Source organism: Gavia stellata, chromosome Z (genome assembly GCF_030936135.1).
Source record: "Gavia stellata isolate bGavSte3 chromosome Z, bGavSte3.hap2, whole genome shotgun sequence".
NCBI lineage: Eukaryota > Metazoa > Chordata > Aves > Gaviiformes > Gaviidae > Gavia > Gavia stellata.
In genome coordinates, this window is record NC_082637.1 from 22309101 (window position 1) to 22325436 (window position 16336).

The window sequence follows — 16336 nt, forward strand, 5'->3', positions numbered from 1 at the left end:
GAAGCTTCATATGTGGAAGGAAACCTTTTTAGGGCACTTGAATTCTAATCTAGGTTAAGCTGCCCATAACTACTGCCTCTTTTCTTTGCATTTCTGCATCTGCAATCTCCTATCATATACCTAAATTTTAGGGTCTTTTGAATTATTACTGGATGGTTTGATCTTTGGAATGAGTCATCATTCTGTTTGAGGCTTCAACACTACCAAAGCCAACACGATGATAACATGATAACAATAACAGATATACAGAATGGATATAAATAACCACTTCGTGTCTGAGTCAGTTAGAAAGTAATATATATTTTCTGGCTTTTATAACTTAATATTGCACCTCAAGAAAAGAATGCTTTATATCACTTTGAATAACCAGCTACATCCTATTCATGTCAATGAAATCTATTTTATAACCACAAGGTGCCATGCAGATCAGAAATCAGGAATTTTTGCCAGAAAAAAAGGAGCAGAGTTTGTGCTAGTTTCAAAACTTAACATCTAATAATGTAAAATAAAAAAATGTTGTTACATGATTTTAATTTCCAGCTATGTAGCATTTTTATTAATCAAAACCGACATTAAATGGTTTTTATCAGCCATGTATTTATTATACTAGCTGTTCTATATAGTAAATAAGTTATATAATTAGAATACTTAAATATAATTAAATCTTGATTTATGTAGGATAAAAACCACAACACTACAAATTCTCTGGATTTGATCCAGTTCCTTCCAAATCCACCAAAATAACTTTGTCACTGCATTGGATTTTATTGATGTGGATTTCAGCAATTACTGAGAAAGCAGTTATTTTACCTACAGCTTTCAGAACTATTTGTGTTTAAAGTGTAGAACAGCATTATAAATATGGATTTTACTTCTTTAAAATAAATAACAAAATAAAATTTAGGAAGCTTAATGTTGAAGAATCAAATTTAATAATACGTAAATTTCAACACTAAGACACTAAGTACGTTGAGGATGATATAATCACAAGTGAAATTAAAGCTCAAAGATCCAGTTGGGAAATTAAGTATTGTGAAAGTAACATTCGTTTCTCTCTGCTAACATCCTTAATGTTAATATGATCCATCTCATAAACTAAAATAGCTATGCAAGTCCCAGAACAAAGTCATTCCTTAGAAGCAAGGAAATGGGTGTACATTTAATACACAATCAGTTAATCATCATTATCACTTCCAAACTATTCAAGATCCATCAGCTGTGCTTTGTTTATTTTACAAAGTCTGCTCAAATGGTGTACTTTTACATGTACATTGTGGTAAGAACTTTGAAAACAGAACAGTAACACTGCCTTAGTCTGTCTTTAAACATCTTTTTTCATGCTGAAGAGCAAATATTCCTGTATATATTTTATATTCTTACTAGGTTTTCACATACGGGGTAAGAGTTGATACAGATGATAGACATATCCTTCCTTATAACCAAGAGACTATAGAAGTATGGATCAGACACGGAGGAACTTAGCTCCATTCTACTGAACACTTTGCACTTAAGAAAACAACACAAGGCACAGGATGCCTTGGCATTTTTATTTTTTTTCTGCTGAAAATGGGCCTGCAGAAAGGTGGTCTACCCTTGAAGATGCTGTGTGCTTTAAGCTTATTTTGGCCAATGAGAGAATTTGATCTGGGGTTTTTAAAATAAGCACTCACTAAGTTAGGAATACTTCCAGCTTTTGGGAACATGAGGAAGTTCGTCTTGAGATATTCATTACCGATTTTCACTAATGTTTTTAATTTAAAGTTGTGGGTGTTTTTTCCATCTAAAATAATAATAATCTCTATTTTTTGAAGCTGCACATTAGGGTAAAACTGGAGCATCAAAAGTCTGGAACACTTAAATAAAAATTCAGACTTCAGTACATTTGAGATGCAGCAAGAATGGGGGTAAATTGGTATTAGAATTTGATATCCTACATATCAAACGTGTTCAGTCCATCATATCACATTGCTAATGACTGTAATCACTGCTGTCAAAAAGCAGCATCTTGAAAAAGCTTTCAGCTTACCTGAATAAAACTATGCAGGTTAAGACTGTTTGAATTGTATATTGCATACCTCTCTTGTGTCTTTTCCTTTTGATGACAAGGGTATAAATTTGAATTTGAGCAATGTTAAGGCTTAGAGTTTTTATCCTAATAAACAAGCTTGTAAAGACAGCAATGCTCTGGGATCTCTCAGCCTTATCAACTTCCTGTTGCAAAGTCTAAGAACGCAAAGTTGAATCAAATTCAGACTTCAGTTAGATTATTAGCTCAAAGGGGAGTCAGAGGCAGAAGCATAAGCATTTCTCTTTCACTATTTGGTGCATGCTAATAATGCATAATCTTAAACTAAAGGTGATGTAACTAAAGCAAGAATCAAAGTGATTAAGTTATGTGAATTGAAATCAATTGAGATCTACTTACGTGTAATTTCTCAGGTAATTTCCTACTTATGTACCAGTGAAAAATAGTATATTTTTGGAAGTGCAGAAAATGTATATATGGGTTTCAGGTTACTCACTTCTCTAAGTTTCTATACCAGTTTAATTTCTTTGTTCTTGCAGTTTTGTTACTGCCAACTCAAACCAAACTTTTTTTCTCTGACCTGTGTTTCAAATTGCACTTTAAGATTCCTTACCCTTGCTAAGTGCAAACATACTTTGGTAGAAAAGGGGTTCTTTAAACAGAGGTAGAATCAAATATTAGAATTCACGTTTTGGGCATCAACGTTTTCTAAAACAATATAAAAAATATTTGCTAGTTCTGATAATTTTCTTCTTCTATTCTTCCTGGATCCAGTCATTAATTTTTCAACCACATTTATAGTCATTAAAAGTTAAATGGGTCAGAAAAGATTTAATGTACATTCTGGACAAGCGTATAGAAAAAGATTACAATAGAAACTTTGCTGATATAGTTTTGCTTCTGAGTGTGATCCAGATAAGGATTAGTCAGTTGTTTCCATTCATGTGGATTACACTACACTGCTGCATTATTTAACAGACATAAGAATTTCACAATGAATAATTTAATTATTTGCTGCATACTTCACCCTAAGAAAAGAGGCACTTTAATTTACTTCCTTACCTTGTTAACTCTGAGTATGCATCTGTCACTAAAAAAAACCCCACTCTACACTTTATTTTTATACTACAGTACACTTTATATTACACTAACACTTCTATTACTACGGCATCAGTGTTTGCTTGTTATTTCAATGGGACTATCAAGTCACAAGCTTTTCTTGTAGCTGTTTATAGAACACTATAAGTTGCATCAAAAGTTTTAGCAATCTAATAGAGCTTCCTACTGACCCTATACTACAAGTTACATAACAAAAATAAAGGTGTTTTGATTACAGTAATTTTTCATGCTTCATAAGCTCAAGGAAGTATTTGAATCTCTATTTATTATTATAGGATTAGCAAGAACATACAACTGGGGAAACTACACAACTGCAAGATAACAATTAGACAGCAATTCTGTTGAAAAGCATTTGGGGTTACTGTGCATTAAAAGCCAATTATGATACAACATTGCCATGCTGTTGGAAAAAAGTCAATCATCAACCTAGGATAAATAAACAGCAGCATAAGTTGCAGAACACTTAAGCTATGCTTCTGCTCTATCCACTCTTAGGATTTCCTTAGGTGAAGGCTTTGATCAGTTTTGGACATGTTATGTAATGAAAGGTATGGATCAAAACTAGAAAGAGTGTAGAGGAAAGGAGCAACTAGATTAGAACTCCATAAATATGGAATAAAAGTTTAAAAAGAAAGAAAAGAAGAAAAGATCTGACACGGGTGTGACTGATTCTGCTATGAGATCTCTTCCAGCTTTATGATTTTAAGTTAATAAATAAAAACCAAGCTATTCTTGCCATGCAGTTTTAAAATGTATATATAAAAGGTCTGCTATGTCTTTCACAGAAAATAATTTGCAGTTTTTGAAATATTGCAGAATTTTTCCAGAAGAAAAATAGACTATAAATATGAAATCCTCCTTAATCCAAGGAACTCTGCTAGTCATCAAAAGATCAATATGGGAGACTAGCTTATGTGCATTTTCACAATGACAAGTACAGTTTCTGGCAGTATGAGATGGGAGGAAAACTACTTTGCTCAGAAAAAATCTCATGCCATACACTGAAACTACGCTGTTCGCAACCCTATTAAAATCTACATTTCCCAGGTGACCACCTTTCTTGTTACTGGTTTACAGTCAGTAAGCATGGGTGTAAATTTGTTTAGTTCCTAACGAAAGTCGACAAATCACTGTAGAGATAGATTGATGGAAGCTAGTCAAAAAAGTGGTCAAAAGATGCTGAGACTTGCCAAAGAATTTTAGTGACGTTTTAGTGGTGGGTTTTGTTTGCTCAAACCAATTTCTATCTCTCCCATACAATATCTTTATTTCGTAGTGTTCTCAGAGTGTTATTGTTTGTTAAAATTACCAGTTTCTTTTGTATTTTTTTAAGGCACGCTAATGGAAAACAGACATTCAGGTGACCACCTCAGTAATTTTTTTATGGTATTCAGTATTTACTCCTTGTTAACTGATGAAAACAAGATGGATCTTTAGTGAAATTTCTATATATATATATCACAGAGGCATTCTTCTCCTCATCTGTGGGAAAGCCTATAAACAAAGTAGATAAATCAAACACCTATTTTAAGTGTAAGTTGTTTTTATTCTCACAGCCAAGCACAGATTATGCCTAAAAATTCCTAGAACATTGGTGCATAGAGAAATGTGAGTTGCTGATATTCTAAGGTTTATGAGTTGACAGAGGGAAATGAAGTGAAGACCAGTTCCTGAAGCATGTGTATACATGTAGCAGTCCTTTATATCATTAGCCTATCATTAGCTGGGACGTTACTACTGTTTTATTTAATGATATCTCAAGCATCTGAGAGAGAGAGAGAGCACACACAAGTGCATCTGCAAAAAAGCATCTCGGTCTTAAATCTGTCATATTTTTTATTTGATATTATAAAAACGGGTAGAACAGTTCAGCAGAATATTCATCCTCCTTCCATTTACTATCATACTTTTTTACTAGTAGCACCTCTATTCACTTCTAAAAAAAGTCCCTTCACTGTTTCTTGAGAACCTAACTGTTGCCTTGAAATACTTTGTGCTATTTCATTTACTAAGTGGAGAGAAAAATAAACAAATAAATAAATAAAAGAACTTGATGAGTTTACCCTAAAATGATGAGTTTAGAGCTAATAATTGAAAACAATGATGAACGTGTCCAAAACTTTACAGGTAACTTTAATAGTAGCTGCTCTGACTCTCAACACTTTTTATGGTCAGCTGCTGTAAACAAGTGAACATGATCACATCTCAAAACATAGGGTTGATAACATGTGGTGATAACTAAGTAATGTCAATCCAGTGATTTCTCTGTTTCAAAATTTGACATGAAATTTTCATATATCCTAGGGGAGTGGAAAATGAACTTTGCTTCATGAACTTGCAGTTCCTTTGAGCACAGCTTTGTAGCACTTTATATTCTACTGAAACTCTGCTCTCTATATTTAATATAAAGTTATATTATTAATTGACTCCCCTACCTCTAAATTCAACAGCTGGACTTACTTCCCTATGAGTGAATGTGTTTTGGTTGTCTTTGCATATGTGTGTTTAAATACACATCCAAATATCTGTTTACACATAGATTTTTGATGTGGTGGTTTTGAATAGCCCCCCTCATGTATCACCAAGTGTTTATTTTAGACATTTACTTCCCTTTGGGAATGAAGCTCTAAGACTTTGGTTCAGGAGGAATAACAAAACTAAGCTAAGCTACTATTGCAAATATATTGAAGTTTCTAGCGATTTTTAAGACCTCAAAGATGGTATGCTTTTCTTTCCTCTATAGCCTTCTGCTGTTTTTTGAGATGAGTTTCCCAGCAGTTTTTCTACACTGTATGGTCCAGAAGAAATTTTCCAGGGAGGCCAAATTTGGGAACATCTTTTGGAATAGGTTATAATGACAGCAGCAAAAGGAAAGAAAAGAATTGGGGTTCAAGGCTTGTTTTGCAATCTCCAATCTTCATGGCATCACATCGTGTAATGCTCTCCCTCCGAAACCTTGGAATAGTATAAGTAACAGAAAGTTAAGCTCAACAGTCAGAGGCACAAGTTAAAGTATTGGACCTAGGGACCTATGTACGATTTTTGTTCTGAAGTGTTTTAATTTCTGGAATTGGAGGGAGGGCTGGCTGTCCCTGGAGCAAGCTATTCCCATCATGTCTATTTTTCCTGTCTGGAGCTGGATGGCCTTAGCCCAAGGCAGGAGGGGCAAGAGTGGGAATGTTGACAACATCTTTGAGAGATACTCAATTCCCCAACAAACTATTTGATAGGAAGGCATAGTTCTTTTTTTCCCTCTTTTTTTCCCCCGACTATTCTTGCAGCTGAACTCTCTCCCTGAAATCTGAGAGAAAAGAGACTACAGGTCAATCACAAGGAGAAACAAGTCTGAAGGGATAGTCAATGCAAACTAATCTACCTGAGCATCCAGTCATTCCTAGAATCTTGTATCTAATAAATAGCAGTGGAAAACAACACTTCCAGCATTAGACTTTCCACTAGAACTGTGGAATTGCTATTCAGCACTTGTGAGACTGCACCCGAAGAACTATGATCAGTTCTGTGCTATCTCCTGATCAGAGGGAGGATACAAAGAAGATGGAGCCAGACTCTTGGAGGTGCACAGTTATATGATGTGAAACAAAGGACTCAAGTCAGAACATAGGAAATTCTGATTAGATATTGGAAAAATGTACCATGAAGTAGTCAAATACTGAAACAGTTTGTCCAGAGAGGCTGTGGAACCTCCATCCTTGGGAGTGTTCAAGACTGAAATGGGCACAGCCCTGAGCAACCCACTCTGAATAGACCTGCTTTGAGCAGTGGTTGTACCAGGTGACCTCCAGAGGCCCCTTCCAACCTAAATCATTATATGATTCCATGATTCTGTAATGCTTTATGTCCTTATTTTCTCTTTGTCCCTTTTACATTTATATACACATACTAAGTTAACTGAGGATGTGAACTTGTCTTAATTATCATCAGTCTGTAGTTATTTTTCTTTAATGTACTAGAAGATACTCAGAAACTATGGTGCAAATACTGCAGTGTAATACTGTAATACAGACCTATTTAAAATAGCTGGAATTAGGCAGACACTTATGTGTAATAGCAGCCACATTGTTAAACTAAATGGTTAGTTTTAAATCTTCACAGCAGGACATGCTAAGTCATTGGGAAGACGCAAGAGAGGGGACAGATACAGCTGAAAAGAATTTTGGGAATCAATAATAATGGGGCATTTCCTAGCTATTAATAACTGACAGATACTGCTCCCCTCCTGTAACTGCCCAGGGAGGTGGTAGAGTCACCCTCCCTGGAGGTATTCAAGGAGCGTGTGGATGTGGCATTGTGGGATGTAGCTTGATGGGCATGGTGCTGTGTGGTGTTGGGTGGGTTGTGGCTTGTTATTGTTGTTGTGTGGCGTGGGTTTTGTGGTTTTTTTTTTTTTTTTTGTGGGTTTTTTGGTGTTGTGGTGGGGTTTTTTTTTTGTTTTTTGTTTTTTTTTTTCAGGTTGGACTCGATCTTACACGTCTTTTCCAACCGTACTGATTCTGTGATTCTGTGAACTGTTGCTATACGTACCTTAAGGCCTTAATACATCAAGGAAGAGATGTAGATAACAGGATTGTTGCATTCAAAATAATTATCAACAGAATTTAGTATCTTACCTACACATTTTCATTCCCATTAGCAGATGATATTATAATATGCATATAATATAATAATTATAATATTATATGTGCAGTATAAGCAAGCATTGCCAAATGTAGTTTCTCTAGATTACGAGAAGAGCTTTGGATTTGATCCAGACACAGTGGTGATCCACCATATTACCAAAAAAGAACCCTTGTTCTCAGAAACAAGCTACATTCTTGTTTACAAGAATAAACTCTTCTAGCAATGCTCTTCTTTTCTAGAGCTGCAATATACCTCATACTGGTTAAACTGGCAAAGGAAAGCTGACATTCCTCATGTCAGCATGTACCACCCTTCTTTCAAATCATTCTATCAAGTGACATGGAGGGGTGTTTGTCTAACACCCTTTCTTCAGGAAACTCTTGCCTTCCACTAGCGAAAAATTCAGTCTTGGGACTTGTCCATCAAGACAATCTATTTAGCAGTCAAATGGTTCTGCCTTGCTTTTGGACCTATACATTCCCAGCTTCCTCTCACATTTACAGTTTTAACACATCAAGATAATCTCACAGGTTTTCCAATCATCTGCTAGCTCCAAAGTCTTCTCTAATGGAGAAGCACCATGTAGTTAAAATGATTTAACTCCATTTAACATAACTTTTATAAGAAATTCACTAAGGTTCTTTCAGTGTTTTGTGCAAAATTTCCATATAAATTACCCCACTCAGCTGTGCACCTGGTGTCCCAAGGAGAGACATTTAGAACATCAGCTGAGCACCACAGAGCTGACACCATGGCTCTCTGTGTTCCTTTACATAACCACTTCTTGGACAGACATCTCTACTAATACATAAATAATGTTGTTATATTAAAATACTTTTAAAATACTAAAAGAAAAACTGCATTACATAGTTCCCATTGAGAGATACATCAAACAGTTGTGTTAATAATTTTAAGGTAGAACTTTACATGGCAATGTCTTTAAGAAAAAGGGTTTAAGTCCTGATTAACCTCTATTTGATTATGATGGGTTTGTCCAGGATTTTATACTCACTAAATTAGGAAACTGGCACCATTCATTTGTAGCACCATTCATATTAAAATAAACACATTTGAATATGTGAATTTTAAAAGCTAGCATTTTCACAAATTCCAACAGCATGAAAATTAATGTTAATTGTATTGTTCAGGTCACACAACTCTAACAATCCAAAGATGTAAGCCTTTTGAAACAAGCATGAAAATAAGGCCCTTATAGTCACTTATTTAAAACATTTGACAATATGAGTTTCTTATTTAATTTATCTTTATGGACAATTCATAAAGAACATTAATCCAACGATGTTTACTGAATTGTAAAAATTATTTGTATCTTTGAGGGAGGGCTAGCATATGCCAATTATTGTAACATCTTTGGTGCCAGTACCACTTAGTAGTAAACAAAGCAAGAAAACACTGCCAGACAAGTAAACAACAAAAATCTTAATTAGACACTGCTACTAAATTCTGAGAGCTTTTTCTATTGGCCTGTAAGTTGGAAAACACTCATCTTCCTTTTCCTTAGGTTGTGTGGAAGTAGTTATGACATAATATAGATCAAGAGCAGATTTTCAAACCAAGCAGGAGAAGAGAATGGATTTTAGGATGGAAAGAAGGGTGCATTTTATTGGAACACACAACAGACTTTTGCCAAGATTTGCAAAGGCACCATTATTTGTCCAGGTGCTTTATTTGTAGCTACAGAAACCACCAAGGGCTTATGTAGCTAAATGATTACAGTGTCATACAGTATCCCAGACTTCAGGAAGTCGAGAAACTAACACATAAAACTCTTTCCTTCTCCTAATAGAGAATAAAGCCTCTGGGCCACTGAAATACTACACTGCATTCAACTTTGGATGTTATTTTGGTTTCTTAACCCTTTATTGAGTGATACAAGGACAAGATTGACACTTCAAGAAAAAATTGATACTTTGGAGCAATCTCTGCACGTAAGCAATGCAGTGGTGGATGGTACCTGGTTAGATCCAGTCACATACAAGGAATGGAAAGGAAAAGGAAGTAGATTTTTTTGACAGCAACAAATTTTAATGGCCACTTATCAAAGTACAGTTTTAAAATAGACAGCATTAGGGAACTAGCACCAGGATTACTGGCTTGCAAAAGGCTAATGTTGCCTCACCTTTGTGCAGTTGCTTATGTATAAATACAGATGAAAGGTTGGCTTTGTGAAGAAGCCTAGACCTGTAAATCACATGAGATAAAATTTACAGGAAACCTATTGTAAAAAAATGATGGTCTGGGAAATGTGATAGAAAGAAGTCTAAGGTCTAAGAGATTAGGATGTATCTTAAGGATACAACATCTTGGGAAATTCCATGACTAGTGGAATTAGGACCGATGGTATTTCTTCTCTATTTTTTCCAGTCTGAAATTTCAGTAGTGAAAAATAGAACATAGAAAGATGATATGGCAAGATGATTTAATTGACATATGACTAATGGCCTATAAAAATGCTAAGTTTTTTTTTTAAAACAACTAACTCTGAATATAGACCATGCAATAATGATAGTTATGTGAGTAGCAAATAGAGGTACCTGAAATTTTTGAAGATAACCAGAACATCAGTTCCATTTATTACTCTGAATGTTTTTGCACTATTGACTGGAAAATTATTTGAGTTGAAGTATTTATTTCCCAATTCCACTAGTACTATTTATTATTACATCGTGCCTTTTATTCTATGGTCTAAAAAAATCACTTTAACATAAACCTGTAATGACTCTATTTCTTTTTTATTTCACACAGGAGAAAACAGTGCCAGAGAGAGATTAATGGACTTGCCCAAGACCACATAGTAAACTGACGGCAAAAAATTTCACAGGCAGTCCCAGCTATCTTCTTGACTCCTCTGGCTTTTTTATAGCTCTTGTGCATATGAATTCAAAGCACTTACCTTCTCGTTTGAAAATAGAAGAATAATTTTGACTTTTAAGAAAAAAGACATCAATCAATGATTATGATACATTGTTCTGTGTAATGAAATGCTATTGTACTCCTTGAAGGAAATATAGCACTGTACTAAGTAAGTTGTGTACAAAGTTACTGATGATTATACAGAGCCAGAGTAAGCATTAAAATAGTTATAAACAGTATTTAATTTTCCAAACTACAAGTGCATTGTGTTTTTCAGCTAATTCAGCTTAGAATTCTTGCTGGTTGATTTTGCCTTTTAAATGTTAACTTTCTTCAGTCTGGGTAATAAAGATGTAGTAGTCTCTTCTAACTCTGATTTTAACATATGTAATTCCTTCTCTTCATTTCTTCTGAAAAATAGAACTGTTACATATTTTTAAGTTTTCTACAAAACTTAAAACAGAACAAACTTCAAAGTTGTATATTTGGCTTCTTAACTGTTCCTTTATGGTTTTCATTGAGGTTTTAATAATTAAGATAACTTCAGAGCAAACCAAAACAAATTCTGGAAACACAATTCTATAGATATAATCTTTGCACATTTGAGCGATTAACGTTTAATACTAGCCCTAATACGTGATGTGTTTTCTGTACAATTCTATACACAATTTTTCCCACCCTCTCATATTCAATTTGGGGTTTTCTGAAAGACAAGTTTAGCAGCCTAGACCATGATAAATCCATGGGAATCCATTAAGAAATGTTCTTCTAATGAACAGGTCAAATAAGGGAGAAATATTAAAAAGTCTTAAAACGAAAAGGGAACTGAAATACTTCAAAAAGGACTGGTGTCTTTTTCAAAAGTATTGGAGTTTTTTGCAAGTTACTGGTTTTAAAAGGATGCTAAGAAGAGAGTTTGCTTCGCTTTCCATGAAAAAAAAAGCAGTTGACCCTGAACTTGAAATGAAAGTCCTGAAAAGACCAGCCTTTTCTGATATTTCTTGAACATATTTGTAAAGCAATTTGTTACAGTTTACGTTGTGTTTCCATATTGTAGCTGTTTGCTTCATTCGAAATGTTTAACTATGAGAATTTATTTTTGCTAAGAAAGTCATGGACTGGTCATTTTTATTGGGCTTCTTCACTCCGCTTTGCTTTGGTACTTCTAAAAAAGAGGCACATCTGAAGCATTTTTACCAATCCCATAAAATGAAAACAAAATCCACTGACCACCCCCCTTAATTTTAAAGCAGCATGTCTTGTCAAAACAACATTGTTGCACTTATAAAAAGAATGGAAGTTAAAAAACCCAAAATACTGTCCATAGAGAATTTTAAATTCCTATTTAAATAGGCATCATGAGAATTGTATTTTAAGATTTTAAAATGGCTCCAAAACCCTAACAAAAAAATAGTATGTGTACTTTCCCTTCCCACCTTGACTGGCCATCCCCTCAATAACAAATCACTTATGGAATAATGCTGAATATACTCAAACCAACCATTAGGATTTACAAAAATTAATCTTCTTTGCATTCAGAAAACAGAAATGCATTTAGTCTTAAAGATCGAAAACCCTAGACACCTAGTTTTTTTCCTGCATAAGAAACAGGAACGTATTGAAAAGAGCATTAAATTGAACGTTTGTTCATTTTTGAAGCATATGATTAGTTCTTTCAAATCTTACATAGTGAAAAATTTAACATCATTAACTTCAGACAAGCATGAGTTCCCACAAGTGATACAAAGGTGTAGCAACAGAATGGCTGTGTAAAAACCAAAGACAGTAAAAGACAGATTTTAAAGATCACTGATGTGAAAGTAGTTCTAATTTAGAATTGCTGAACCTCTTTTTATTTCTCAATTATATACAAAGTGGAAATGAAGCTAACGTTAGGTAGAAATAGAGCAAACGCTGCCAGAGAATATTCAAGTATGTCTTGCTCAGATTTATGGCCAAGACTCCATAATAAAGAATACAGTGCGTACCACAGAAACACACAAAGCAATCTTCGTTCAGAAAGGATTCTATTATTTATTCATCGAGTATATCACGCTATAAAAATCTGATTATCCAGGAAATAAAATATCTACATAGTAACTGAGCAGTAAGTATTGTCCATCTGCCCACCGTTCTCTCTATAAATCCTTTATTCACAATGTCCGCTTAATATTCAAATACAAGCGTGTGGCTTTCCACTAAAAGGAAGTGGTTCCCGCTACTAAAAATGAAGACCGAATAATAAATTGATCGCTCAAATACAATATCCTACTGATTTTGACAGAGAATTTTATTTTAAAACAGATGCCTGTGATAGCCATCAGGGGGAAAATAGGCATTGGTGAGCCACACACTGCAAAATAAACCTACAGCTCATTTAACAGGGAACAATGGACTAGTAGATGACGGACTCCTCCCTCTGGCTAAGAAACCATTAGCCTATTTTCTTATCTCATCTAAATCCATCGAGACTAGCAGGACCCTAACCCTGGATTTGCCGGACTGGCTCCCACCTCCCAGAGCTCCCGTTATTTTAACTTTCTGCCAACGGCACGCGAATTTCGTCCTTCCCACTCGGCACCAGCGCTGTAGGTTCCCGGGGAGCGCGGGCAGCCAGGGCAGCTCCAGCCAGGAGGGGCAACCGGGGAGGCAGCGGAGCGGATGCGGGGCGGCGGCGGGAAGCGGGGCGGCGGCGGGGCCGGGCAGCGGCGGGAAGCGGGGCCGGGGCGGAGCGCAGGGCCCCGCGCTGCCGGCCGCCCCGCACCGGCCGCCCCGCTCAGGGCTCCGTGCTGGCACAGACGCGCTCCCGCTCCCACCCACGTGTTTCGCGACTGCTTTTCCACCCGCAGGCAGGCGTGTGTGGGACGACGTGCCGCCGCCCGTGCCCCGGTCACGCCCGCTCCAGGCGAGCACTCCCCGGGGGCCCCGGGGAGGCGAGCTGCCCCGCTCCCCGCAGCCTCCCACCCCGGGCTCCCCAGCACGGCAGCCCAGCCCGGCCCCACCTCCCTGTCGGAGCCTCCGCAGCCGCAGGGAGTCCCGCTCTTCGCCTGGCCGCCGCGGGGAGCGGGGTCCGTCGGGCGGGGGTCCTGCTGTGCCCACACCTCAGCGGCCCCCGCCGGCTCCCCTCCCCGCGGCCGGGAGCAGCCGCGGCGGGCGGGAGAGCGGCAGCCCGCCGCCGCACCCCCACACGCACGCGGCCGGAGCGGTGGGCCAAGCCCTCTCCTACCGTCTGAGTCCCTGGAAAGAGGAGGGCCAGGACATCCGCGATTTCTTCAAGCCGGGCCGGTGGCCTGTCTCCACGGCGTAGGAGGCGCGGTCCATGGCTCGGCAGTAGAGGTATCGCTCCGTGTCGGAGTAGCCGCGGTGCCTGACGCGAGCCCCGGCCAGGCAGCGGCCCCGCGAGGCGGGCGGCGGCGCCGGGCCGGGGGGCTGCTGGTGCTGGAGGAACTGGTGCTGCCGCAGCTGCGGCGGGTAGTGCTGCTCGTGCCGCCACAGATGCTTGGGGGCTTTGAGACTCCCGCTGCCCCCGGCGCCGTCGCTGCCGCCGGCGCCGGCGCTGCTGCCGGGCAGCGCGGACAAGCCGCTGCCGCCGCCGCGCTCTGCCTCCATGCTGCCGGCGGGCGGGCGGGCGGCCGGGCCGGGCCGGGCCGGGCCGGGAGGGCCGGGGCGGCGGCGGCCGCCTTCCTCCGGGCAGCGGCGAGGGAACTGTGCTGAAAAGTTGGACAGCTCCTGCCGCACCGCCCCTCGCCCGGGTGTGGGAGCGGCTGGGGCCGCCGCGCCGCCGAGTCCTCCTGGCCACTCGGGAGGGGAGGCGGGGAGGCGGGGAGGAGGAGGAGGAGGAGAGGGGCTGGCTTCCCGCTCGGAAATACTTAAAGCAGGGCTGGAGCCGGCGCGGGGGAAAGCGGAGCCGGCAGCGGGCTGCGGGGAGCGCGGGCAGCGCGCTGGGGTGTGCGGGAGGAGGGGAAGGGCACGGCGGGGAGCCCAGCGCGGCCCAGGGGAGGACCAGGACTAGGAGCGAGCACGGAGGGGCTCCCCCCGCCGCCGCTCCAGCCCGTCTCCTCCCCGGGCTCGCCGGCGCGCCTCTCCCCTCCTGAGGCCGAGGGAGCCGGCGGCACCAGAGCGGCGTGTCGCTGCCGGCCGGACGTGACTCCCGCCCGGCGGGGCGCGCGCTGCCACGCGACGGCAGGTGGCAAAGTTGCTCGCGCTCCGGTTCACCGAGAACTTCGCAGTGGGTTCAAAACGGGTTCTCACTCCCTCAACTCCTCCTCCCGCCACCCCTTATTCACTGTGTCGTACGTTCAACCTTCGCCACATCAGGTTCAGAAATCGTCGTTTCCCCGCTTGAAACCTTCCCCTGGTCTGCCATTTTCACCGATGAGTAAGCTCTCTCCCCCCGCGCTCCGCGAGTAAGACCGGCTGTAAATCAGTGCGAGGAAGGTTTAATTATAGCGATGCTGAGCCTACTGCTCCAGAAAAGCTTCTAAACCACTACCTCCAGGAGTTTGTAACTGCCGCAGAAAAAATCATTTAAGGTTAAAATTCGTGGAACATGCTAAAAAGCATTTTTTAAATTAGTTTTACAATTCAAATTCTTTTGTGCACATGTACAATCAATAAACCAGACCTGAAGGAAGTTGCCTTTATTCTTTCCTCGCTTTTTTTTTTTTTTTTAAAGTAGAATTCATATTTGTCCTGTCTGGTAGTATTCTAAAATCTAACACTTCTTCTTATTAATGACAAAATTATAATCACTACACTCCTGACAAAACATGGAAAAGACACTTGCAGGTGTTCGTCTGAAAACTGTTAATATGTATTTGTCTGGTCCTTCTATCCTGTTTGCGAGAATATCTGTACTAAGCAAGAACGCATTGCAAAAAACTGTCTCCTACAGTATGTTGACAAAAACATACATTTTCTTCCAGTCGGTGTACATCTACTTGTTAGACTGTTCTGTTTATCTTCATGTACAGCTTCCACTTCCTCAATCACAAAATTGCTCTTGCCATCCTTTTTCCCTTTCCATCGCAGATCTGCAATCATTTTAAACCTCATGACTTTCTTTCTAAACTTCTTAATTTCTTTCATTTAATGGAAAAGTACACCTATGTCAACTCTTTAACATGTTGATGCATTTTTTTTCCATTCTCCATCTTAAAAGTCAGCCTTCCTTCCCAGACACACAGCACTCCTAAAAATCAAGATTCACCCTCTAACCATGTACATCCAAGCTTTTGTTGGGCAAAACTCCCAGTCAGTGTTTTTCCAAGCCAACAGTACTTTCCTAGATAATACTGATAATCATCTATCACCCCTTAATTTCTTCTTTCCTTCCCTTATTACTTTTGGCCTCACCAACCGATTTCAGATGAGATAATAAGTTGTGATAAATATTGTAAATACTAAGAAAGAGAAAAAGTAGTACTTCCATTGAAGGAAGCTTGAACTTGAATTCATACATTTATCAAGTTCTGATTCTCCTGCTATTTATCCAGACATACAAGACTATTTCCAAACCAGACATCTTACATGCTACCATTTGCCCAGCTGTAGCTGACTGTGACAGTTTTGACAGCATGTATAGGACACCGAAATTGGAAGAAGATGGAAGGAGAAGGACTGAAGTGAGACAAGAGGAAAGAATGATATCCAAAATGAAATAAACAATAGGGATAATTG

At 39.4% G+C, this 16336-nt stretch overlaps 1 protein-coding gene across 1 annotated transcript in view; it reads right to left on the reverse strand.

Annotated features, from left to right (window-relative positions):
• The window catches only part of PDE4D (phosphodiesterase 4D), a 418379-nt gene extending 404113 nt beyond the window's left edge, over window positions 1-14266 (reverse strand). The window contains exon 1 of the mRNA XM_059833973.1: window positions 13884-14266. Coding sequence (XP_059689956.1) covers window positions 13884-14266 — 383 coding nt within the window. The remainder of the gene's footprint in view (window positions 1-13883) is intronic.
• Between the last annotated feature and the right edge of the window lie 2070 nt (window positions 14267-16336).